At 44.3% G+C, this 27,332-nt stretch overlaps 1 protein-coding gene and 1 long non-coding RNA gene across 3 annotated transcripts in view; one reads left to right on the top strand and one right to left on the bottom strand.

Moving 5' to 3' along the window:
- The first annotated feature begins 3,558 nt into the window (after positions 1–3,558).
- Positions 3,559–27,332, top strand: part of LOC144721210 (ninjurin-1-like) — a 59,819-nt gene continuing 36,045 nt past the window's right edge. Inside the window, exons 1-3 of one of the 2 annotated variants that reach the window (XM_078598642.1) lie at positions 3,567–4,190; positions 16,741–17,277; positions 18,046–18,112. In XM_078598642.1, coding sequence (XP_078454768.1) covers positions 17,198–17,277; positions 18,046–18,112 — 147 coding nt within the window. In that variant the 5' untranslated portion in view covers positions 3,567–4,190; positions 16,741–17,197. Of the gene's footprint in view, positions 4,191–16,740; positions 18,113–27,332 lie in introns of both variants that reach the window. The other variant, XR_013585863.1, reaches the window with a different exon arrangement.
- On the bottom strand, positions 12,246–25,547 carry LOC144721211 (uncharacterized). Its single transcript, XR_013585864.1, has 2 exons — positions 21,949–25,547; positions 12,246–18,084 (listed from the first exon to the last, which is right to left on the bottom strand). It is a non-coding gene; the product is annotated as an uncharacterized LOC144721211 (long non-coding RNA).

Genomic DNA, 27,332 nt, shown 5'->3' with positions numbered 1-27,332 from the left:
CAGTGTAATAAAAGACTCGGACGCTTCTCTCTGTCCTGTGTCCTTTATTTGGGTTCGATCTCTTTTCCCTCACGGTACTCCCCTATATACTCTCTGCTCTGCAGCCCCAGGCTGCTGTCGCTCACGTAGCCCAACTCCCTCCTAGCAGACCCGCTGCTGTCACGTCGTGCAGACCCCTGCTGCCCGACTCCTCCCTTGCAGACCCGCTGCTCTCTGCAGCCTCCTCGCTGCTCCTGCTGCCCCGGGGTCGGTCACCGTTGGCCGACGGTGCCGATCCTCGTGCTGCGGGTGTGTGGCGACCTCGCCACTCTCTCCTCACCCTTCGCCCTGCGTGGCCTCTCACTTTCCCAGTCCCCGATCACTCCTGACTGCTTCCGGTTACCCCCCTTATAGACCCTTACCCTCTCCCCCACGTGACGTAACTCCTCCCCCCATGACGTCACTTCCGGGAGGTCGTTTACGCCCGCATTACAAATGTATGAGTATACATGTAGAAGGAAACCAGAGGCACTTGGAGAAACCCCACACATGCGAGGGAGCAACACTGTCTTGCCTCACGGCAGATGTGGAGCGTGTGTTCACAGGAAGTTCCTGTTTTTTGATGCTAATGTTGGTCACGTGACCAGGAAGTGACGATGTTAGATTTCCACTGTACCACGCGGGCGTCAGCCATTACACAGATAAGTCAAGATGGCGGCACGCATCGCATCTCAGTGAGATCACAGCTGCACTTGTCCATTGTGGGAGCTTAAGAAGCATTATCTGTAAGTTGTTTATATTCCTATAATATTGGAAATGCTGTTGTAATGTTGGAATGACCGTTATAGCAATGTAAATGCCTTTATGGTGCCGTTAAGTTGTTGTAGTAAATACGAGGCCTAGTTAGTAACGAAGCCTGTGACGTTCCTTATTGTGGATGTTACTTGTGATTTAGTAGGTCGAGTCAGACTTGTGCCTATGTTGCGATCCTGAGAGTGATGACGAAGTATCTCATCCACAGTTTAGTGTTAAGTGTAATGCTGTACATTTGGGGTGCAGTGGGATGACTACACTATGTGCCTGTATGCAACGCACCAGCTTGTGCCTTTGTCTAGTTGTTCAGGGGTAATGTGGGGGCCTGGTCCTTCCAGGATCTATTGTTATCTGAGACAATGTTCTGATGCTGTGGTGTTCATTGTGTGGGTGTTTCCGAATTATAACAGATGCTGTATCTGTGTTTTCTCACCAGTTTTACCTGTTACAATCAATAAATGACGATCGGAGTTGGACGGTCATCCTGGCTCCGAGGATTTATTGAACACATGGTTATCTACTCGACTAGCGGTGCAACGCAACGCACAGCGAGGCCGAGATAAACACTTTATGCTCCTACAGATGGAAAAAGATGCAGATTAGTCCACTTGCTGTACTGCCTTCTGGCGAGCCAGGGTATATGGCACCTCGACGCCCACGGGAAGGGTGTTTCGCAACATGTGTGTGATCCACCAACCCACGCCTCCGCAGTGCTGGGTTACAGACAGACATTGAAGTTGTGTTGTTGAGAGACAATAATTTACACAATTAAAGAATTCTACGTCATAATGACAAAAAATGTACATAAATGAGCAGCAAAGCCAGTCATAAATTGTATTTCAATTCAGCTATGAGGGGTGGATAACAATGACAAAACGATAGTGTACCGTACACGTTTGAAGTTAAATTCGTGGTTATGGCTATAACATGAGTATGTATGTACTGTATGTTGAACTTATTTCGCACCGTACGTAGCCAACCGTGCTAATCGGATGTGTGGCGCAAGGACAACAAACTAAACACAAAAAGCAGTTCTAAAGAAATGAGTGATGATATCTGAACAAGTTATGTCCTCCACCCCTTCACTAGCCTGCGCTGAACAGCGTGAAGTATGCTCAAATAATCCACATTTGACTGTCACGACATTAGCAGGCTGTTAGCAGTGGCTTGACAAAATGCTGAAAATTGTTTAATTTATTGTGATCGTCAACTCACGCAAGTGTTCAGTGAAACCGATATTACGTACATGTCATAAAAATGTGAAATATAGTGTTAGCAGCTTATTATATTATAAATATAATTGCAAGGTGTTCCGATGGCCTCTTTATTTTCGCAAAGTTCGCACTGTGCCTCTACACATTGCATCAATCATTGCAGATTTGTAGTTTTTCGAGTTTGGGCAGCTCGGTCGATTCCAATGTAGGATGATTTTTTTTGTGCAATATGAGCTACGGACAGTTTTTGTGTTAACGCTGTTTGGCTTTTATCACCAAATACACTTCAACTGGTCAACTCGCTATAATCCCAGTTACATGTCACGAAAGCACGTGGCATACACTCCGTACATTGCTTCATAGTTTACAATCCATGTGAAATATAAAATCTGCAGCAGCAGGCCCAGCGGGGACTTCCAGGGACTGTAGCTTAGCTGCCCATTGCTTGTGTTCTACATGCGGCTCATGGGGAGACAATCTTTGGTCACCTTGCTTCATTTGAGACCTGCAGAGCTGACTCAAGTTTCCTACGTGGTGAGATGCCACTACCCAAGCAGACTACGGCGATGTATACATAGGCCTATGTGATGAACTCACCCATTAATGCAGCCGATTTCGTGAAATCTCAGAAGCTCTGCGAGGTTGATCCAGGACACCGCTGGGATGGCCGACCACTGAATTCGTCAAACATAAATCACGCACGACACTCATTTCTTCGAACAAAAATAGTTTTCCGAGCTCGAGCTGTGGCAAAGTCACGAATGAGGCGATCGTAATTCACCGACACTAAATTCCCGACCGCTGCGCTACCGTCGCTCAGCTGTTCAGCATGGTATGGAGGGCCGACAGAACTACGAGGGCCAAACGCCTTGTTTAGCCTCTGCGTTAACCCGGCCGCCCTTGCGTGCGTGCAAGTGCTACACGGGAGCAAGGGGTGGATGAGAATGATAAATGTCACGGTAATTCGAATTGTAAATGTTGTTGGGTTTACTCTCCAAGACACAACAGGTGTGCTGAAGTAGTAACCAATTGGCACGATTTATTTCCGTGACAAACCTTATCAAATTGGCTGCGTCGGGGTGGTGGCGGGTTTCACGACGCATTTATATTTATGCGATCTACCCCCCTTCCCCCCCCCCCCCCCAGAAAACGTTATGGATAATTTTTAAAAATTTTGAAAAAATTGTGTTTTTAATTACGACAGAAATAACGAGAGGAGTTATGCTCAAAGATTAGTGCGTATAAGGCTTATCGAACTGAAGAGACGCCTTGTGATTGTCTAAATGTTGCTTATCGAACTGGCTTATGATTGACTAAATGTGGAGACGGTGGCTGCTGTTGCATTATCCAGGTGGAAGTCTGTGTGCTTTGGGTTGACGGTCACCATTACGAGTACTGGAGGGGTTGCACAACCAGCATTGGAGGAAACCTTACAGCCAATAGAAGAACGACGACAGAAACTTCGTGGGCCGTGCACGTGCAGATTTGACCAATCGGTAGCGCTCCCCCCCCACCCCCCACGTGTGGTAGCTCCTCCAATCAGAGTGGGTCCTCACCCATTGGGGGTTGTGGGGTGCGGGGCCTCGGCGATCCACGAGGTGGGAACCACGAGGCTGAGAATCCATTGGGGTCACATTTATGGGAGCCTATCTGTGGGAATCCTATCGCGTGTTCGTGTCTCCCGGTTTTTTTGTTGTTGTTAAGGAACACGGAAGCAGTCCGTAGTACATACAGGCCAGTGAGAGGGAGAAGCTTTCGGTGCGTGTTGAGAAAGCGCCCCAGGAGTGAACGGAAGACCGTGTGAGCTAACAGCACCGTGAACGCGCGAGTCTAACGTTGACACACCTCTACTGGACCGCTGATGCAGATTTAATGTGTAAACTCTCTACACAATTCGAATACGATCGTTTTTTTGCAGCTAATGTATAGAATATAAATCGTAGCCAGTCATTTCTCAGCAAAGTCAGCGTTTGAGTTTTAATGTTAGAATATTCGATAGTTTATGTTTGATAAACACCTTCGTAAAATCAAGAAGAGGCGCATTAAGGTTTAGGAATTTGAGTGAATTAACTGGGGGAGTTTTTTGGAATAGCAAGTAACGCTACATCGACCACCTTCTGGATTACATCTGCACTCTACAACAGTACGTGGTGAACAGCAGCAGAGCCCCGCACGGCTGTCACGGTAAGTCCTCGCTTAACGCGTGTTCACACCACGTTTTTGCTATAATACGGTTCTTGCATTTGGGAACACTTTACACAAGCTTCCGTCTTCAGGTGGCACCATCACAGCAAAATTACCTTATCTTGATACAATTTTTGCTTCCAACATGGAACGTGAATTGTTATAACGCGCAACGGCACGCCGTATAACGCGCCCGCTATAACGCGCAACGGCACGCCGTATAACGCGCCCGCTATAACGCGGAATGGCACGCCGTATAACGCGCCCGCTATAACGCGGAACGGCACGCCGTATAACGCGCCCGGTATAACGCGGTTTCTGAGCGGTCGAAGACGAACTACTTTCTTGCGCTGCGTGCCTGAGCGTGGTGATACAGTGACGCGGCGACGTGCCCTCGGTTATTTGTCTCGCCATCTCGCCGTCTGCTCGGCACGTCGTGATCTCAATAAAACGTTCTAGTTATTACTCATGGGGGAAATGTTTTTGTTGAGCGCGTCTTTCGCTTGACGCGGCACTTTTTAAGGAACGTATCTACCGTAATTGTCGACATCTATTTTGGCGGCAAAATAAAATATAATAAACAAAAATAAACACGCTTTAATTAAATGTACAGTCCGAGCTGCCCCTGCCCCCATCGCCCCTCCCCTCCTTCCACAACCCCCGCCCCTCGGCGTGGCTCCCCGAGGCTTGCCGTGGCGTAAGGGACCACGTGGTGATTTACAGGCAACGTGAGTTGAGCGTGGACAATTAGAGCCGTAAAAAGATTGTTTACAAATATATATTTTAAATTTGTAATGATATAATATAGTCTTGTCATCAGTATGACATACCTATACCAAGTTTGCAGTCGATATCACATTGGGAAGTGGGTAAAAATTGAGTTACAATATTTTTTTGAGGATACGACAACAGACGGAGTGAGTTAAATATAAAAGCGTGTAAATAATAAAGAAACTCTCAAGTTGGGAGACGCAGAAACTCTCAAGTTGGGAGATGGCCTCATGGCGATTGTGCGTGGCCTCGAATGTGCGGTGGCGATGGGGAGACGAAGGCGGCCGGGCATGGCTGCTGGCCACCCACACAGGTGCTGGACCCAGCGCTCGCCCCAACAGGCTAAGGTCACACGGTGTGTGCGCTAAGATGCTGTGACATGGTGGTGAGTGGGTAGATGAAGGGAGGAGCTCCCGTGGTGTGTAAATAGTCGGCACACCCGGATTTGCAATCAAAGTCGCCGGTTCGGTTCCATCTCCCTGGGGAAAGGGGTTTGAAACAATGGGGCAGGATTTCTCAAATCGCCCTCGGTCCGTCCAGGAGTATGACAGCAGCAGTGTACGATCGACAGGTCGTGTGTGGTCACCTGGTGGAGTAGGGTGTGGATAATGTGGAGGATGTGTAAGATTAGACCAAATGTCCATTATAGCAGGGGTCGGAAAACCAAAAGAACAAGAAAAAGGACTTTTTATTTGGTAAAAAAAACCACGAGACGGTGGTCCTTAATGAAGGTCACGAAGCAGTCCAGAGCCACAGGTTGCCGACTCTTTGCCATGGTGAACTGGACTCCCATGGTGAACTCGACTTTCATGGTAAACTGGACTCCCATGGTGAACTGGATTTCATGGTGAACCGGACTCCCATGGTGAACCGGACTCCCATGGTGAACTGGACTCCCATGGTGAACTCGACTTTCATGGTAAACTGGACTCCCATGGTGAACTGGATTCCATGGTGAACCGGACTCCCATGGTGAACCGGACTCCCATGGGGAACTGGACTCCCATGGTGAACTGGACTCACATGGGGAACTGGACTCCCATGGTGAACCCCGGACTCCCATGGTGAACTGGACTCCCATGGTGAACGGGACTCCCAATAAGATAAACGTTTTCCCCGAATTTCGAGAGCCGCACTGCAATCCGTAAGCAGCCGCGTGCGGCTTCGGATCCACAGGTTTGCGAACCCCCTCTCTCGAGGTGCCCTCCTGGAGACCCCGCCGGCACTGGCGTTTGAAATAGATTTCGGGACGGGCACCTTCCCACCCTTTATATTCAGTGTGAGATCGGCGAGTGATGCGTGAATCTTGCTGCAGATTGGGTAAGGAGGAGCATGCCGTGTTGGTTCATGGTTGCGGGAGGCGAGGTCAACTACAGCGTGTTAGCATGTTGTGAATGTATCCAGAAACGGGCGGTTTCTGAGCAAGGGATGAAAGGTTTGTTGCAACCTTCAATTGTGGTTGTGGTGTCCATTTTAATGAAGCGGTGGTGTAGCGGTTAGCGCTACGCTGCGCTACGAACCTGGCCACCTGAGTTCGATTCCCGCTCACGGCCAACACCAGTGACGATTATCTGAACCGGTCCTGGACCTGCCTAGGTCGACTCAACCTCAAATGAGTACCTGGTGCTGTGTGTAAACATCGCCACTGGGGAGACAAAGGCGGCCGGGCGTGATGCTGGCCACCCCACTCCTTCGTAGGTGCTCGCCAACAGCACTTGCCCCGACAGTCTGTTCAGGGTATGCGGGAGATATTTTTTTTTAATTATCAATTGTCATTCATTGTGAAACTCGTGAGAATAAGGGTAACAGCGTGAAACCTAACAACATGCGTGACGATTTCAGAGGCATCGCGACTTTCATGCATTGCCATGGAACAATCCCAGAGGATGATAAATTACACGATTCCCAGAAGATGTATCGTACATAGCCACCAGATGGCACTGCGCGTCACGCCACTTGCAACTGCAGTTTTCCTTTCTTGCTTATGGTCAACGCTGTTTGTTCAGGAGCTGAATACGAGCCACGAGAGTGCTTCGGGAGAGAGTTAGTGTCGTGTTGCTATTCCTCCTCCGTTGAACGATCACAGACTTTAGTGGTTTACTAAATGCTCAGTTTTGGCTGCATGGCATGAATCGTACGTGCCTCCATCTCCATGGGTCTATGTCTATGTATCGCTATGGTTGTATGAGTGCGTAATTCTGAGTCTTTTATGAGGACGTATCCATGACTCTATGGCTGCGTGTTTCTATGTAGCTACATCTGTCTCCATGTATTTGATTTGGTTTACTCAACGATCCACAGTTTGTGTTGCATGGCCACAATAGTACAGTGGATTGTGTTTAACGTAGCTCGATCTCCATGGGTGTCTATGTCTGTGTATGGCGTTGGATTTCTTATGAGTTGGTATCTCTGATTATATTGCTGCGTGTCTTTGAGAAGCCATTTTTGTCTCCCATGTATTTGATTGGGTTTGCTTATGGCCTATAGTCTGGGTTGTATGGCCACAATCACAACTACAGTACCGGACTGTGGCTTGTTTTTTTTTTCCGTGATTGAAGGTGAGATGTGCATCAGCCTATTGATGTGATGCGGTCGATGGTTGCACCAATGTCTTCGAGGAGGAATATCACAAGTCATGAGGTGCGATGTTTGGGTCTGGAAGAGGGGGTCGCCAATCTTTCAAGGAAGAAGAAGAGACATTTTAGTTTTTTGTCTTCGACAACAATAGTTCGAGAGCTGCAATCACACGGAAAGCTACTTAAACACTAACACAGCAACAGGTTTCCAGCAGATGACAAAACACATTCTGACTTAAATAAACAAAGTAGGCCGTGGAATAAATTGCATATATTTAGTTTAATTCCCCCTTCGTTATTCTTTAATAATACATTTTGTTGTCACCAAGACATTCCATAGTTACTCATTCCCTGCCATATTTGATCACATATTTACGTTTAATTATATTTTAAGATGTATTTATTCTTAAACGGCTGCCCACACGGTGGCAGCCAAAGAGCAGCAAACGGCTCCGGAGCCACAGGTTGCCTACCCCTGGTCTAGAATAAATAATGAGTTTATTCTGAATGTCCGCGTTGTTCCACTCTGTTTGCACAGTAGCAGCAGGGTTCTTCCGGATCTGGGTGAGATTATAGGGATGGTGACAGCAGCACGAGCCCAGTTCTGGCCGTGAGATAACTCTTAATAAGGGACTCAAACTGTACAAATCTGAGGTGAACCCTAGTGCAGGATCCTTGAGACTCTGAATTTTTTATTTTATTTATAATTTATCAAATAAAATACGAATTAAAAAATGTCATGTATGCCCCAGTTTTAAAAGCCTGACATTTTGGTATCATCCCCCTCCACCAACCATTGAGAGGTTTCTTCATTCACCTCTGGTGAAACTCTTGATTTTATTTTAAAATGCAGTAATTCAGTCATACCCCAACAGCACAAAGAGACCAGAATATTAATAATGTACGTCCCTTTTCTAGTCTACTGCTGAATGAAGGGTTCCCACACATTTTTCGATATGCAATTTGTTCACTTTATTTTCAGTTTTTCAAGAACATAACCCAAACGTATATTGTGGTGTGCCCGTATAGCCATTTTCATCCACTACTGGGCCCTCCTCACACTGGCATTTCAAACAACAACAAATGTGGAACGAGCATGCGTACTTGTGGTCCTATTGTCTTAGGTCATCATCAAAATACATTTTGAGCAAATGTGTAGTGCTCCTGTCGGTTGGTCACGTTTGCTCAAAGGTTATTCCGATGGTGACCTTAAGAGAAATATAAATGCTCCCTCTTCAGAAAATGCTGATGGGTTTTCGATAATGCACAAAGGCCGTGTGCTTTTTACACACGTTTGCGTGTTGTTCGAAACGTATGGCTTTACAGCCTGCACTTTTCTGCTCTGATGATGGGAGTTTTCTCATCATTTACAGGTTTGGTTACTGTTGGTATTCGCCAAACTGATGGGCCTCATAGTATGGAAGTGGAGGCACTCGTGTAACGGTTAGATTTTTTTAGTAGTGAGCTTTGGTGAAGATACTGTTCTGATGAGATCCAATGGGTGCGAAAAACCTGTTCACAGTTGTCTTAACACTGCATCACTGCTCTCAATCACATTTGCTCAATATCTATTTTGATTGTGACGTGAGACAACAGGACCACAATGCACTTCTGTAGTGTCTTAAAAAATTACTCACACCAACACGTTATAACAAGTCCCCTGCTTACACTTTATTCACCTATTTTTGCACTAGTTGTAGCACTCCTATAACTATCTATTTGGTCACTTATGTTTAACTTCTTCCCACTCTTATCTAGCTTTCACCTCACTTAGCCTGCACTCAGCAGTTCTGCTTTCAGTGTCTTCGCACACAGCGTCCCCGCACACAGCGTCTCCGCACACAGCGTCTTCGCACACAGCGTCTCCGCACACAACGTCCCCACACACAGCGTCTTCGCACACAGCGTCTCCGCACACAGCGTCTTCGCACACAGCGTCTCCGCACACAGCGTCTCCGCACACAGCGTCTCCGCACACAGCGTCTTCGCACACAGCGTCTCCGCACACAGCGTCTTCGCACACAGCGTCTCCGCACACAGCGTCTCCGCACACAGCGTCTTCGCACACAGCGACTCCGCACACAGCGTCTTCGCACACAGCGTCTCCGCACACAGCGACTCCGCACACAGCGTCTTCGCACACAACGTCCCCACAAACAGCGTCTTCGCACACAGCGTCTCCGCACACAGCGACTCCGCACACAGCATCTTCGCACACAGCGTCTTCGCACACAGCGTCTCCGCACACAGCGTCCCCACACACAGCGTCTCCGCACACAGCGACTCCGCACACAGCGTCTTCGCACACAGCGTCTCCGCACACAGCGTCTTCGCACACAGCGTCTCCGCACACAGCAACTCCGCACACAGCGTCTTCGCACACAGCAACTCCGCACACAGCGTCTTCGCACACAACGTCCCCGCACACAGCGTCTTCGCACACAGCGTCTCCGCACACAGCGTCTCCGCACACAGCGTCTCCGCACACAGCGACTCCGCACACAGCGTCTTCGCACACAGCGTCTCCGCACACAGCGTCTCCGCACACAGCGTCCCCGCACACAGCGTCCCCGCACACAGCGTCTTCGCACACAGCGTCTCCGCACACAGCAACTCCGCACACAGCGTCTTCGCACACAGCGTCCCCGCACACAGCATCTTCGCACACAGCGTCTCCGCACACAGCAACTCCGCACACAGCGTCTTCGCACACAGCGTCTCCGCACACAGCGACTCCGCACACAGCGACTCCGCACACAGCGACTCCGCACACAGCGTCTCTGCACACAGCGTCTCCGCACACAGCGTCTCCGCACACAGCGTGTCCGCACACAGTGTAGTCGCACACAGCAACTCTACATCTCCACAGCTGCCTTCACCTACGCTCCCTCAGACCCGCGCACCCATCTGTCCTGGGCAGGGGGATCAGCCAACACCCGCCCGGCGAAGGCGTGAGGGTTGAGGTCCTGTTGATGGCTGGAGCTGCAGCGGCGAGATGTGTTCACTCTTCGTCCCCGGCAACAACTTCCCTCCACTCACGCACACACCCTTATATCCCTCTACTAATTATCTGAGACCTCTCGTGCGTCTCTTTAAGCTCTCACCAGGCCGGCGCCTGTTGGCCCATCAATCATCCCTCATCTCCAGTCTCCCTGGCTACACCTCCGGTCTCAACGTGCACAACCGGTCGACCCCGTTTGCATCTGCTTCGCCCCTTAACAAATGGCGGTTTGTCCGTGCAAACCTCATGTTGCACACGCACACCTGTTTGCCCTCAGTTGCCCTCGGTTAACTGTGCGCACCGCGTATTTCACTCCTCTACACTTCTTTAGGAGATGCTCATGTATTCCTATACAAAGGCTGAGCTTTTTACATACGCGTTTTGCGTGTTGTTTGAAATGTGTTTCCAGCCAGCACTTGATTCTGTTTATAATCAGGTTTTTATTATAATTTACAAATTTGACTGGTCATGGGGGTTGGTTGATCATAGTTCGTCATGCTGGTCAGTGAGGGATGCTGAACAAAGTGGTTTAGACCTGACTCATTGTAATGTTGGTTGAACTTATGTCGTCAGGTTCATAGCGACAGGCAGTCATCGTCATAGTTTATCCCTCGAAATCGAGGATGATTGTCTTCCATACAAAAAGTTGGATTATCTGTGGATCCAAAGATGGCTCAAGAGACCGATCTTGGATTGACAGATTCTGCCGCAGCTCTGGCACGTGTCCAGAACGAGTAGTGTGGGTTGACCTGGGTTACTAAGTCGGCCTGCAGAATGCAAGGGGAAGGCAGCACAGTAATGTTGTCCATGTCAAATGCACAGTAATGCCTCTCGAAGCTTGGAATCATGGCATAGTGTGGTACAAAAATGTTGGCCGAACATGTTAAAAAAGTACAGAAACAAAAACTGGAATATGTCCTCGTGCTAAGTATACCAACTGTGCTAATTATGTTTCACATTCCACAGACAATCTTCATGCACCAATCTTAGCACGTGGTCTGCTGGTTATGTATGATCTTAATCCCTCTTTTTTTTGGGGATACTGTTATAAAATCCATCTAATTAAAAGTGTACCTCTAAAAACATGTATATATGTGTTTAATTTAATTCATGAAAGTTATCTGATCGTTAACAAGTTTTGAGGCATGACTATTCCCTCCATTTGGCTCTGTCTACCCCTGCTCCCTTCACCTGCCCGGACCGGAGACCCCCCCGCCCCCCCACCGGGCCTTTGGACGATTCGGTCATCCGCCTTGTGCTCTGCTGCTCAGGGCTGTTGTGTTTTACATCTATAGTACGGTACTGTATATTGCATCGACAATTGTAGATTGATTGTTGAAGCACGTCGGACAAACATCTTCCTTATACGTTTGGTGAACCTTTCAGCCTTCCGCTTCTTTTGCATGGTGATACAGACTCTGATTAATCTGTACACTAGTCATGTTGACAGTTTTGTTGAATTGTAAATAATATATTGAAGTAAGGAAATTCTAACTTCTGCTTCACGTCCATACCGTGCAGGTAATCACGTTCCCACTTGCGTTTGAGCATTGCATTTTTTTCCTTTATAATAAATAAATCCTAGGCTTCCTTGCATGAGGATTTTCTTCCTGCCAGGTGATTGGCTGGTGCAGTGACGACAAAACCACCCGAGCCACCGCTGCCACGCCCCGCAGAGATGCCATAACAATAATAGCCATTTTCGAATTCGGTATTAAAAAAAAGCTTTATTTCAAGAACCGCAATGCATGTGAATATGAGCCGGTCGTTAATAAATAACGTGAAGCAGTCCTTAAAGAGCCACACGTGGTTCTGGAGCCGCAAGTTGCCGATCCCTGTACTAGGACATCAGCATTTCTTTTGAAATGTTTTCTCTGAATTCAATAAAGTCATTGCCATCGGATTTTTTACACGTTTTACGAGCACTTTCTATTCCCCGGCCCCTGGTTATAAATAAGGGAAATTGTATTATGTCTGTGTATCCATCTACGTCTCGTACAACACATTTATGAGCTATCAGCGATTCATGGCCCTGACTGCAGCAGCCTTTATTTGTCTGCAATGTCGTGCTGTGGTTAGGCTACCTTTGCGGTAAACCAGTTTAATAGTATCCAAGAATGTCTCTCCACCACATTATCCACTAAGCTAGTGAGGAATGGACATAAGCAGCTGGGTGACTTTTACAAGTGTAGATCATTGCGTGCAGATGCGTGTGTGGTAGTGTATGCCTGGTGAAGGACCCTACTGGGAAGTTGGAGGCAGTCGCCCTCCAACAGCAATGGAGGGCAGAGGAACGACGCTCGCAACAACGAACGGAGCGCCAGACGGCTAGAGTGCAGCAAGTAGGCATTGTAAAGGGCGTGGTGTATCTGACAGTCATCTCAGTGAAACCATGGGACCTCGGTCTGTCCTGTGACGACCTGTCAGCGAGCCTTCGACACTTCACGTGGCCTCAAAGTGCACCTGGCCTGGCACAAGCGCCGCAATGATGTCACCGCTACTTAATGGCGAATGGAGGCTGTTGGCTGTCGTTGGTGGCCTGTAACCTGGTGACTTTGTAACAGGTAGACTCCAAGTACGAGACACATGCACATCAACGGGGCACCTGTAGGGGGCAGCATATCAAGCAGGTTGCTGATTTGTCCCTGAGTTTGGTATCCACTCATATGTGTTTCTTCTGTCACTGCAATTTCAACCCAAGCATGACATGGAAAAGTAAATTTTTGACACGTTAAAAATACTGTACTAGCTGTGTACTGATTTCTACAGGCATCTCATTCTCCTTTCTCATTAGTGGAGATTATTCCCAATTCACCAACCACATCTCCACAAAGTGCTGGATTACAAGCATGTACCCCGCCGTATCTTACAGACTTTTGTGACAAAATCGTACGTTTCTGAAAGACTAGACACAACTTGGTTTGTAGCATCACATCAATGAAAATTCCACACCACACACATTGCTTTGTTGTTAACGTGTATTGCTTGTTTATTTACATTATATCAGGGGTCGGCAACCTACGGCTCCGGAGCCGCATGCGGCTCTTTACGGGCTGCTTCTTGACGATATGTACGTATGTACAGTATGTACTCGGATGCATTGCGGCTCTTGAAATACTGAATTTTGTACCGAATTGGAAAGAAATGGCTCTTCTTGTTATTTTGGTTGCCGACCCCTGCATTATACAATCCACGTCATTGCAACATAGGTATGGAAAGTTCAAAAATATAATAGAGTGCATGTTTTTGTTTATATATAGCATGATTATGCAATCGTCTGTGACTTTAGCAGTGAAAATATTCAGAGCTTCCTCTTGGCCAGTTTCCACAAACTGAAGTATGTACGTTGCATTTTCTTTAAAATGTTATATATTTTTTTTAATTTATGAACATAGATATGCACACTTATCTCTGTTATATACAGTATTTACATTCCACGCATGCATCTTCGACATTTGCATACAACATGCAGTGTGGCGTGCGCATAATTCCGCAGTAGTAAACAGCCTTGGTTGATGATAATTTCTCCCTTACATGTGAATATGGAATTTATACCACAGGCACAAGGAAACACAATTTTACATGCAGTCTTAAGAGATAAGTTTTGTGTGCATGTGATGTCTTTTCATCACTGCATAAAATATCTCGACTTGGGTGAACAAATTCAGTTCCCCTCCCAGCCTGGTGATTCGATCATCGCAGCTTGCACTCGTGATTTTCAATACAGAGATACCCTGACTTTCATCCACTTGACTTTCGTCGCTTCGCTCTTTCGGCCGTTTTCAATTATAACCACATTTCAAATTTCGTCCACGCGCTTTCCTCTTTCGTCCGATTTCATCCCAAACCTTCCACGACGTTCGCGCCACGCGCCATCTTTTTCGTTCAGTCTTTGAATATTAGTCGTTCAGTGAGCATCTCTTATATTTGTGTTTATTCACATGATTAATACTGTACTTATTTCTGTGATTATACTATGAACAATTCATAGCTATTTTTGTGATAACAGTATAATACTAGTGTTCATAGTTATTTTCGTGATTATAAAACACGTGTACAGTATTCATGCTGTGCTTATTTTTGTGATTACTGTAAAATACTTTATTTTGTGCTTTAATATATTCATAATGGGTCCTAAGTGCGGTGATAGTAAAGCTAAAAGAACTCATAAAGTTCTCAATTTGCAAGAAATGCTTGGCATAATCAAACTTAACGAGCAAGGCTAAATAAAGCATCTGCTTTGACATTCGTCCATTCTTGACATTCGTCCATGCTCTGGTCCCTAACCAGACGAAAGTTCAAGGTATTGCTGTAGATTTATTTTGTTACAGAGCAGTGATCGGTAGCGCCTCCAGTGGCTGGAATGGAGACATTAACACATTGTATATATTCTTACTTGATGCACGTTTCATGAGCTGAAGAATTGATGTCAATTGATGGTTCGTTCACCCTTGCTATTTACTGCATAAGCTATCCACTGTATTCGCTTATGCACCAACTCTCAGCTGATAATCTCTGCGGCTTCCTGGAGGGTTATTTCCTCTGGCACAGATTTGCTGACTGGCTGTGTGGCGAGGAAGGCAATAGGTTGTACAGTTATCTCCAAATCGGGTGTAAACAAACGACACCCTACAACTTTACAACCTACTACCTCACCTCACCAACACAACAGTGACCATCGATGGCAACAGTGGCATTCATTACCCTGGTGTAGCCAGCAGACGGGGAGGCATGTGCCACCCAAGTCGACACAGGTAGATCGCAGAGGTCAAAACTCCATCCTTCTGCCCCTTTCATTTCTCAAGCATGGCGTTGGCAAAAAGGAGCAGCAACGTTAAAACATTTGTTGTGGCATTTTGCCAATCACATCTGGTTTACACCTCCGATTAGTACGGTTGACTACGGATGGTGCGAAAGAAGTTCAACATTACATTATGATTTGTAGGTGCACGTGAATCAGGTAAAGATAAGTCAGGCAGTTGCTTGTTCACACAAATTGCTGATAGAAGGGTGTCCACTAGAGGAACTTTTTGAGAGGCCCTCGAGAATTATTACGTGCCCACTTTACCCCACCACACATGACCAACCTAACGAGATACTAACTATGGTATACACATGTATGGATGTTGAACTTATTTCACACTGTACGTAGCCAACTGTACTAATTGGAGGTGGAGAGAGGTGGGGCGGATTTAAAACATCTTGCCCAGGTCCAGCGTGCTAACTGTTACATCATGGCAACATCCAATTACAATTAACCATCACATTAATTTAGCTATTTGACATTTGTTTAAGCTATTGGTGCTACTGCCACCAGTTATAGAGTGCAGCACTATCACGAACAGGAGAGTCATGCATTTCTCATGCAACAGATCCACAATAAGAGAAGATGATGGTTTTTTTCTAGTGTCTATTCATGTGTTCTTGAACAAGGTGAGAGAGCCCAATTGAGATCCTTTCATTGTCTATTGCAAAAGACAGAAAACATTAACTGAGCAATGTGGGATATTCTGCAGTTCATCATGGGTTGTGGACTGATAGCAGAGAACAAATATATTTTAAAAATATATATTTCACAAAGTCTTTGACATCACTTATCGCGTGGATGTACACTCCGGGTAATTTCATGCAAGAATTACCATGCAGCTTGGGAAATTGGAACATCGAGTTCATGCAAATCCATTAAGTGGCAAGCAAGCTGACCACAGTTAATTGGCCCCAATGAATCGACTATAAATTATCATAAATACATGAGCAATGAACAACAGGTGCCCTGCTTGGGGAAACTCTCAATCGATGCAATGATTTATTAATGATGACAGTGGGGCCAGTGTTGTCACTTTGCACTCGTGACCCTTTTTGTAATGGCCTTTGATACACATTCCAAGTTATGTATTTATGCAGTTTTTACAAGTCTCAGTATTGTTGGGGACAACATTTTTTTTTATGTATTTGTTTAACGTGATATCTATATGCTCCCTGCTGCATAAACCATTGTGGGCTATGCAGTACTATTATTCGTATTGTTTATTTGTATTATTACAATTGTTTTCCCAGGAGAGCCTCACTCGGTCACAAGACTCTTTTCAGGAGGGTCCTGCCAAGTTTTCACAATAGTGGGGCGGTATTACTGATATGTGTAATCCCAATTGAGTAATAGGGTATGGGATGTTTAACCATTTTCTGTTTTTTTTCTTTTCAGAAAACCAGGATTCGGAGCAAACCCATGCAGAACAGGGGCAGAACATGAAAACTCCACGGAGAAAAGCGTCACCATGGGAACCTTTAGATTGGTTTAACCTCTTAAGTCTTGTTCCAGTCAATATGCAGCGATTATAGACTTCCTGTTCGTTTTCCAAATGTACCTCTGCAGTGTCTCTGTTGCCTGTAAAATAGTCAGCTTTGAGCATTCATAAAAGTTTTGGCAATACATGTTCACATTTTTTTCAGCAAGTATCAAAGTATTAAACTATGTGCATCTTTCGTGTAAAGTTAACGGCAAATGTGCAGCCCTGCAAATTCTTGCTCACACCACTGCTGGCAGAAGGGACTCCACTAGAGGGAGTTCTAGAGAACCCTTGGAAGTAATTTGGCCTACTCTTCCATGTTAGCAATACATTGGGGAAAGGTGGGAGTCCTCACGCTTTACCCCACCATGGATGGATGCGAGGGGATTTAAGATACTTGCACCATGGTTTCAACTGCTGTGCCAGGAGATCAAACTGGCGACCTTTGGATTGTAAGTCGATGTACTGGCCATTGCACTACAGCATCATCCTGACGCTTTATGTAAATGTTCTTTTTAAATAAACGACTTAAAAATTCAGGGGAATTAGATTCTGTAATGATAGTATTTCTGTTATACCCATAGGTAGTAGTGTGCTGTTAGTGAGACTACTGCCATTACTGTTTTGTAAATGCAAACAGTTCACAGATGTGTAATATCCCTTTTGGGGAAATCAACCAGCCAGGTGGATGTTGTAAGTGGTAAGTTTGTTGCCACGGTGACATAGTCCAATAAGTCAAAAGGCAATACAGTACTGCACTTGTTATAATCTCTTATTAGAGATAATTAACTTCACAGTTTTAAACTGTCATGGAGAGATGTATGCTTGTAATTACATTAAGAGCCAGAAAGAGGAACGTGTAGATTAGGCTAATGACATGATTGAAACTGTTAGGAAATGTAAATGGGCCTGGAAAGGACATGCTGCTGGAAGGAATGATGGCCGGTGGTTCAGAATAACAAAAGGAGTGGCAGCCAGGGAATGGAACGCTTGTGAGAGGATGTTCACCGAAAGAAACTGAGCGATGAAATCGGCTCGTGTACAGGTGCTATGTGGGTTATCATTAAGATCGTGGAGTCGTAGAAGATGGTGTCAGTTTGGGGGGAGGCCTTCATCCAGCAATGGCCATGGCTAAGGGTGATGTTTGTGTGTGTGTGTGGCCATGTGCTGTGCTGCACATCTGAACCTGGTGCTACGGCGGCATTTGGTGGATCATAAAGAAACTCCGATGTGCTTGGGACATCCGGCTGCAGGGCTACCTGGTACCAAGAGAAAGCAGCACCGCAAGTAGGTTTCTCACCAATACGTATTGATCATCACCTTGCGTGTGTGTGTTTTCACCTTACGTTGTGTTTTTTCGTTACAAAAAAGTACAGTATTGGCTGGACCCTCATCGCAACATGGTATTGTGAATTATTTTAGGCTTCCCTGCGTAAAGTGCAATTGTTTCTAGTCATAATTAATAAAAAATAAACACCGTGTACTGATTGAGACAACATTTTTGGCAAAATGTCCTCGCACAAAGGCACTATAATACATATCTCATAATTTGTTTATAATTTCATTTTATAAATCTTTCCATCGTAACCTCAGTACCTCATAAGCAACAATTTAACGTTTACAATCGACTCTTATGCTCTTATGAAAACAATACATCCATTTAATCCTAGGCATAAGAGTACAATATGTAATTGTATGCAAATTCTATAAAAGTGATTTGCACATGTTAAATTTAGGCTACTAAAGAAAATGAGACAAAACAAGTGAAGCAATCGACACGTGTTCATAAAATGAGACAAAAATATATTTTTTAAAATGTTAAATTTAAACAACGAGCTTACCTTTACCCTACCCTTTACCTTACCATAATACAATCACTCTACCCTACCTTTTACCCTTTAGCAGGTAAGGTAAAAGGTAAAAAGCAACGAGCCTACCTTTACCCTACCTTTTACCCGTACCCCATACAAATTACCCAATTACTGGGGTACTACACATGAAAAAGGTTTATAATGGTAAATGCTAGGTAAAGCGCTTTATTCATATAGAATACTCTCGATTATTCCAATTTTACACGCTTTCTTTTAACTCACTCTGTCTGTTGTTGTTGTCGTTGTGTCCTCAAATCTTGTAACTCAATTTTAACCCATCGACAGAAAACTTGGTATACTTATGTCATACTAATGACAATACTATATTCTATCATAAAAAATGAAAAAATATCTATTTTTAAACATTATTTTTTAGATGTTATGTTTCGGCTTGGGTCTAATTGTCCACGGTCAACTGACGTTGGCTGTAATTGTCCACGGTCCCCTTACGTTATGGTGAGCTTTGGGGCCACTTCCTGTAGTCGTGGAGTTTTGCCATTACTAGTACATTTCATAAAAGCGTGTTTTAAAAGTTTTTTAAAATATTACTGATTAAATGGAAGCTTTTAGCAGTAAACAAGGTACCGTATTTACCGGGTAATACTTCGCGCTACCTTTACCCTACCGGGTAATTCTTCCGAGCTACCTTTACCCTACCCTTTACCTTACCCCTTGGCATGTCGACACCTTTTCCCTTTTATCCGGTAAAAAGGGTTAATTACCTTAACTTGCCGAGGCCTAGTTCGGGTGGATCTAACTACTTACATTCCGACTGCAGTAGTTACAACGTACAATCATGCCATAGGGAATAAATGTACCTGACAACACAGTTTTGGATTTATATAGTGCCCAACGACAAATGCATCTCAACATGCTGTCTTGAGGTGCCAAAATAGAATTTACTTATTGATTCTCATGGCCTTTTGTAAAATGTGCGCTGAGGCTTCCTTTACAAACCAATATCATTTTATGGCTTATTACAATTTCACCCACACTGTCCGCACTCTGCTCAGATCTCAGAAGCTTAAGCAGCATTGAGCCTAGATAGCACTCGGATGGGCAACCACCGTGCACCACCAACGTAGTCATAGGTGGCTGCAGAGCTGTGCTACGTTGTAGGCAGCAGAGGACATGGCGGGAAAAATCCGTTGTATTGCACTTCTCGGCTCCCCACATTCATGCCTTCCAGCTTTAGCAATCCAGCAACTGACCAGCTTTGAAATACGGTTAAATAATCCCCGCGACCCACGTGGTGTGGCAAGGCCCTCTCTCAGCAGTGGCTTCACAAAAGTACTGTACATGTACATAAGCATTTCAGAGTTTACATTATTAAAATACCAATTCATCCAACACTGATCATCTCGGTGTGTCCGATTGGCCTGGGTGTGACAGTATTCTACTAAAAATTAAGTTATCTCCGTGTTGTGACACACTGTCATCACACAGATGCATTACAATTGCAACTACTGTTTGATAATGCTCGGATAGTTAATGTGTTTTGATCTATCTTCATAGAAGTGGTTGTGTAACTACTAAATACAGGTAGTGTGCTGCTGCATTAGTTATCTACAGTCTGATTATTTCTCTCTCTATAGAGTATATCATTCTCAAATGTGTTGGTGATCCTGACCATCCATTTTCCTTGGTCCATGATATTACTAAAGAACTATGCATTAGATACTCCTAGTTGCATGAGATTGTTAAAATTTCTTACTTAATTTCTGTGTCTTCCCCAGCTTTGTGTACCTATCATTTCACCAAATATATTTTTAATTAACTATAGCATTTATGAAGTGTGTTCAAAAAGGGCAGAATACAACTATTTTTTTTATCTCCCAGTCGGCCACTTGTGGTATAAGATTGTTAGCTCAAAATTGTGTGAAATTAAATTAATTGATTTTGTTCCACATAGAAGTCATGTGCTATGCATGGCTACATTTCGTAATTTTACGGACAGATTTATTTAGAATAGCGTTATTTAAAATGTCGCTTGAAGCTTAAATAACTCTATAGGAACAAAGTAACTCTCCAAGAATCTAATGGGACATTTAAGTGACCAAATCGAACTTTACAATTAATTCTTCATTGATTCTTATTGCACTGTTACATTTTCTTCAAATGATTCTTGATCCACGATTGAAAATGATATCGAATGCCTGGGCATCTGGCTAAATGACCATCTATATTGTAACATACCTAATACTAAACTTTATAACGAAATGAAACTGAAGTTAAAGCTCTTGAAATGTTTTTCTTGAACTACTTAGGACCAACTTGGTGTTGTCTCCGTTTCCACATCAATGTGTGAAGATTCAGTTTAGCAGACTGTTTTGTCTAATCCATACAACGTTCAACCACCATTCTGCAAGTCACAACATAACTATTTCGGCTTCTTCCTTCACATTGGTCAACCTTCAAATTCCTTCCCATCATCACTTTTCCCAAGCACTCAGGGAGTGTTTTTTATCAAGTGTGCTTGGGACATTTGTCCAATTTTTTACTCAGTTTCCTTGCTTATGAGAAGCCAAAACATTACACAGAGACTACCATTGCATACAGAGGGTTAACACTTAAAATTTTGTATAGATAGGTCACCAACCTACTTCATGTACTGCCATTAACTAGGTGCCTCCATAGCCCAACAGATGGGGTGTTTGACATACAGGGCGATGCCTGTTTAATACACTAGCCCTGCATTATTAAGATCGTCGCTATAATATATTAAAAATCATTCATTATTACTAAGCAAACTACATTTGTGTTTTTCTCAAATGCATTCCATTTTAACTTGTAACAAATATTTTTTATGGATTGACAAATTATAGGTTTGCATTCCACTGTGTGCAATAATTAAACATTCTAACAATAACATGTCCAGCATCGTGTATACATATATATACTTAAACATTGGAGTCACAGAAAAAAAAGTCAATAAAATATGCTTTTTCATGAAATACTATTAATCAAAATAAGCAATAGGTCGATTAAATTAAAAATATCTGTTTGTCAAGAAATGTCAACATGCTAAATAAGTAAATGAAATAAACATTGGAGTAAATACTTATCTTAATGTACTTATTACCCACATTCATTTGAAATGTTATGCACGAGATAAAATAACTGAAGTTGACATAAACACAACAGAGTAATCTGTTCAGACTGGTCGTGAATGGCAAGTCTACAAACCGATGCTTTTTATGGTAATCGTCCAAAGAAATGGAACTGAACCCAACACACCGCATAACACAATACCTCCAAAGCATTTTTCTTGACGATTGGCGATTCCCTGGGCATGCAGCCGTTGTGTGGCTTGTGAGTACAGTACTGAGGCTCATCTGTGGTGCAATTGTCACTGCTGTAGAATGGCGCCCTGCGGTGTGTGGCAGGCTGAAGTCTGGATCGTAACTCTGGCTTGATTCGTTGTTTAGTCGTGGCTTGGGCAAGACAGTAGATTGTACAGTTATCTCCTGAACGGGGTCACACTCCCCAAACTATACAACCTACTACCTCATCCCACGCGCACGTGCACCCCCAGCCACTGCCGCCATCGCTTCTGCAAACCATTTACTGCTGAGCAAAAACACATGGAATAAAACTACATACTTCATACAGTATACAAGGCAGTAACAAATTACTATGTTAAAGTACTCGAAGGCACAAAATTCGTTTAGCGCCGTTTCTGCATGAACCAGAAGCCATATATACATGAAAATAGTACTGCACTGCAACAGAGGACAGTACTGTATGTACATACTGTACATCATCAAAGCCAGTTCTATTGACACAACGTATTTACCAGACATACAAGGGCAATGTTTTTAATCAAATCATATCTCCTTCCCATGACGGTACATTAATGAGATTTTTTCAATATATATGCATAAACATGCCAATGACCGTAACTTTGTTGGCGCCAACATTTCTCCTTTGCCCCGCTAGCATACAGGCTGCGCGTAAGTAGCCCAAATTTTTGGGTGAAGTCCAGCCATTGTGTTCGGTGCCAGCTCGTGCAAGCGGCAAAACAGTGGCACGTTTCATACGACGGGAGTATAGCGCTACCTGATTGAGTTGGGGGGCTTCCTCCGATGTTAGAAAGTCAGTTTTTTCCCCCCCGAAGGCATTGAGGCGACGCTTGCCCTGGACGGTAGGCCGGGAAACCCCAGAGCAGTGGCTCGCAAGGCAGGGCCCGCCATTCGCTAAAAAAATGGAGCGCTTCATATCCCTCCATACTGTTTCACTGCTCATACTGTGGCATGCAAATAACGTCAGCAACAGGACGTAGAAGGCTGGCGGTTTTTACTCGGGCCATACTTATTCGCTGCAGGTTTGACGATAACATTGTTCAAATAACAGCGCTGTACCCAATCAGGCTATGCCAACATTTAGGGATGGCTAAAATGTTTATTTTCGTTTTGAAATGTAATATTTCAATAATCCTCATGCACATATAACAAATTGGCACCAATCTGGTCTGAAATACAATGGCATTTTCGAAATACCCTATAATGTGTTGATTTGTAGCACCATCTATTAAGATATAGCCTTTTCATTGCACATCTAACGTATGATTTACTCGGCACAGCGGTTAATTTATATGCAAACAAAGTGAAGCTACAGAACTCTTAATACATTGGGAGTTAAAAAGTACAAAAATAAGCATGCTTGAAAAGTAATTGATGGCAAATTGCAATTGCAGAATTTGGCATGCATAACTGTACTAAGGCAGCTTTATAATGTAACCGAATGAATGACATGTCACAGATAAAAGAGCACAGTATAAAATACAACACCCTCACCGCGGAACAAAATGGCCGAACAGCATGTCCACCGCCATTTTCGGTGCCAACACTGGCGTTTTTCGCGAAGAATAATCTAATCGGAACACGTACACAAATAAATTAACCTGTGTGTTTGTTTTTTGTGCCAATAAATAATAATAACTACGTGACGGCACATGCCAAAACTTATTAACAGTTAACGTGAATCCATCGTTTCGAATTCTGATAAAACAAGGCTATTGGCACCGCTGCTCAAATCACAATGCGCCCTTTGTAAACCGCAAATGTTTCGCAATGAGTTAAAAGATGAAAAAATCCAAGGTTCATCTACCCTCTCTCATCACTAATGTTAAACGTAAAGCATCTCAAATGGAACGCGTTTAAGAATCCTCTTGTTCCAACCTGGACCTGAGAGAGGGCGAGTCCTCCGAAGATCCCAATGGCACACTGCGGATGGCTTTCGTGTTACCTTCTCTTTATGGACAAAGATGGCGGCTCCCTCTGCATTGCGAGTACTGCCGCGCTCCACTCCTTGTGGCCGAGGACAACAACTTTGGCAGTGAAAAGAGTGGCCCGAGCACACGACAGTGCAATGGACCCTGCGCAATGCTCGCACGTTCCAATTCGGACTGTGTTTAACACATGACAAAAGTACACGGCTAGACCAGTCCAAAGATTTCTTGTAAAACAACGCCCCTCGCGATTCCAGTGGCAAACCGCCAACCACGTTACCGCGAACTTAGGCCGAACACCCTCCTGACTGTACGACGAGAAAATTGTGCATCAGATAATTGCACAGAGGTCCAATTAACATCGCACAATTAGAGTTGACAATATTTCTTGAAATGAGGGAGAAAAATAAAAGCGTTTAAACAAAACAATTCTGTCCACATTTGCTCGTGCTTTGGCACACTTTGTAGCGCTGCTACACAATTCAGAACTCACAGCAATGGCTGGCTTTGAAATCTGCAGCTCCAGTGCGAAACATTGAGTCAGTCCTTGCTAAACAATCTGAACGAAATTCGTCGCAAACGCCGTCCTTTCTAAAAAAAAAGCAACATCACCGATAAACTTTGGATGACTTTTTTATATCTCTACCCCCTCCCCCTTTCCCTCTCTAAACAGGGGTGCTATGTTTAGCTGTGTGGCCTGGGCACATGCTTAGCCTGGCTGTGAATGAGAAGCATTTACAGCGGAGGGGATGAGCGTTATGTCTCGAGCATGCTAATAAAACCTTGTGTGGCCAACAAGTGCTGAGGCAGGCTGGTCGGGCCGTATTTACTGTACTATCCGACACTACACCTGTGACGCCGCAGGCTGGCTTCACTGACATTGCATCAGTGTGTATATGATACACGAAGCACATTTTTACAGCCTCTGTAGTATACATTAACGCGCACGACGATGTCACTTATACTCCAAACAAATAAGCGTCACTTTTCAAATTTTGATTTGTTCTTATTTTTAACAGCACTGCCGTACCCGAATAGTGCTGCAGGTTCTCTTGGCAAGGATTTTACATGAATGATCAGCTAAGGGCATGGATAAATAAACACATTGACAGGCATTTTAGGCTTTGCCCTTTAGAAATGCCCTCAACCAGAACATGCCATTTATACGTATATGTTTTATACTGCGTAATGTATGAAATATTTGTGTACTGTACAATTAAAAGTTTGTATTTGAGACCATGTGGCTCAAAAAGTGCAGGTCCTAGGTAATGGCACTGAAATATATATACTTGCACATTAGTGCGGCCGCACTACGAGATGAGTACACAATGCGATTGGTGCCACAATTTTCCAAATGCGCCAAATGTTGCATCCCGCGGTGGCGCAGAAAAGCGGCCGTGAAGTTTACAGGAATCCATGAGCCTATACATCGTTATATACAGTAATTTGGTACAGTACAGTAATTTTCAAGCAGGGTTTATAGGAACGCTGTTCCCTCCCCCTGTAATCCGCTCGTAGCTGGCACGCAGACACAATCGCGCTACAGTACGCGTAAAATCATATTCCCGTACCCCTAGGCACTGTCTGCGAGCAGACAATACTTACAAAGCTGGTCTGCCACCGTCCATCTTTCAAGAAAGAATGGGGAATGGAAAAAAACAACAAAGCAAGAAATAAAAAAACGCCCCCCCCCCCTCCTTTTACCCCCCCCCCCTCACGAAACCCAGAATGCATTTTCTTTAGAAACTTCTTTTAGGCAAAAGCTGACGTTGCCGGCGAGTTGGCAGCGATCCCAAAGTCTCCTCCGGGGGAAAACAAGGCCCAGGGCTGGGAGTCTCTGGCCCAGCCTGACCAAATCCAGGCAGCAACCGCCTGAGCTAATGTACTCTCCCCATTCCTCGTTCAAATGTATCGCTGTTGGTAAATAGCAGGCTGAGAGAGGGTGAAAAAAACCTAGCGTGTAGGATGCTTTTACTTGACAAGGTGGCATACGTTACAAATTTAAGGTGTCGCTCGCTGTTGGCACATTGCTGACTTTGCACAGAACGACTGAACGGCGTAGATGAACAAGTAACTTTTTAAATTTTGCTCTGTGATGTTTACATATACAGGTTAGTCATGCCAAAGTACAGTACAGTATTCATTTTTTTTACTTGTCTGTTTTTTTAAGGGGAATTTCCTGAAATGACTAAACAAAGTTTCCCTCCCGCCAAAGAGATGCACCGCGCATAACTGTGATAAACGATGTACAGGACACGATTTCTTTGCAAACCTGCCATTTAAGTGTGGAATAATTGTAGCAGAGAGTTTGTGATATCGTGGTGATTTATTACATTAGATTTTTTTTCTGACTCTGCAAAAAAAACAGTGCCACATCTTGGCACGGAGCCATGGCAGTTTAACACTTTTTTTAAATAATATACTTGGCCAGCTTTCATGCTTTAGGGAGCACACAGCAAGCAGAATGTTATTAAACTGGTCCCTTCTGCATCAGCTAACGACGTTGCAAAATATGTTTTAAGACCAGGATTTGTTAAATAGTATTACTGGGTTTTTTTTTTTGCACAATGTGGTACAGTATTGATTTTAGGATAATACTTCGCACACATGGGTCAAGTCTTTGCATGCAAACTAGATGTAAAATATCTTCTATAACTAACTTTATTGTAAAAACATATCTCGTTGTGTTACACTGACAGCAATGGTAAAACGTCACCATACTCACTTTTTCAGCATTTTAATTGGTGATCTATCATATCTATGGTAGTCTATGACCTTTAGATTACAAACGCACATATTCCTAACCTTGGTCGTTACAAAACTCGTACACCTACCCGCGGAGATCATTGATAGAGTGTCAGGTTTTTCAAAATCTATATAAATATTCTCCACATGTAGACGGAAGAATGTGCATTGTACATTAATATTCCCCACATGTGGGGCTCTGTTTTAGCAACTGTGCATAAAAGTGTTGTGCTGTACTATGCTCCCGCGTCTATGCTCCCTACCTTCACCAACATGCACTGAATAGGGTTGAAGTATAGTGAAATAACCCCCACGACCTGCATGCCATGAGGAGACCCTCATCCAGCATTGGATGGACACAAGGGTGAAATATGTGCATATGGAGGCTGGCATGTGCGTAATCAGAGTTTCAGGTCCATAGACAAATAGATTATAATATTGTTTGGCTGGGAACTTCGTGCACTGTATATAATATTTTATAAAAGTGATTTTAAGTCCATTCCAATCAGCCAAACGATTCTTTATATGTTCTTCACAGTAGCCAAACCAGGTGTAGTTAATAGAGTTAAAGCGAACTCCATGGACAATTGGCATTCAATGAACCATGTAAGCCCTACCTGATGTGTGCAATCTGGACAATGTGGATCGACTTATCGTACAC

Source organism: Lampetra planeri, chromosome 11 (assembly GCF_965212315.1).
Source record: "Lampetra planeri chromosome 11, kcLamPlan1.2.h2, whole genome shotgun sequence".
Taxonomy (NCBI): domain Eukaryota; kingdom Metazoa; phylum Chordata; class Hyperoartia; order Petromyzontiformes; family Petromyzontidae; genus Lampetra; species Lampetra planeri.
The sequence above is the reverse complement of the archived record's forward strand: the minus strand, read 5'-3'. Positions and strand labels throughout refer to the sequence as shown.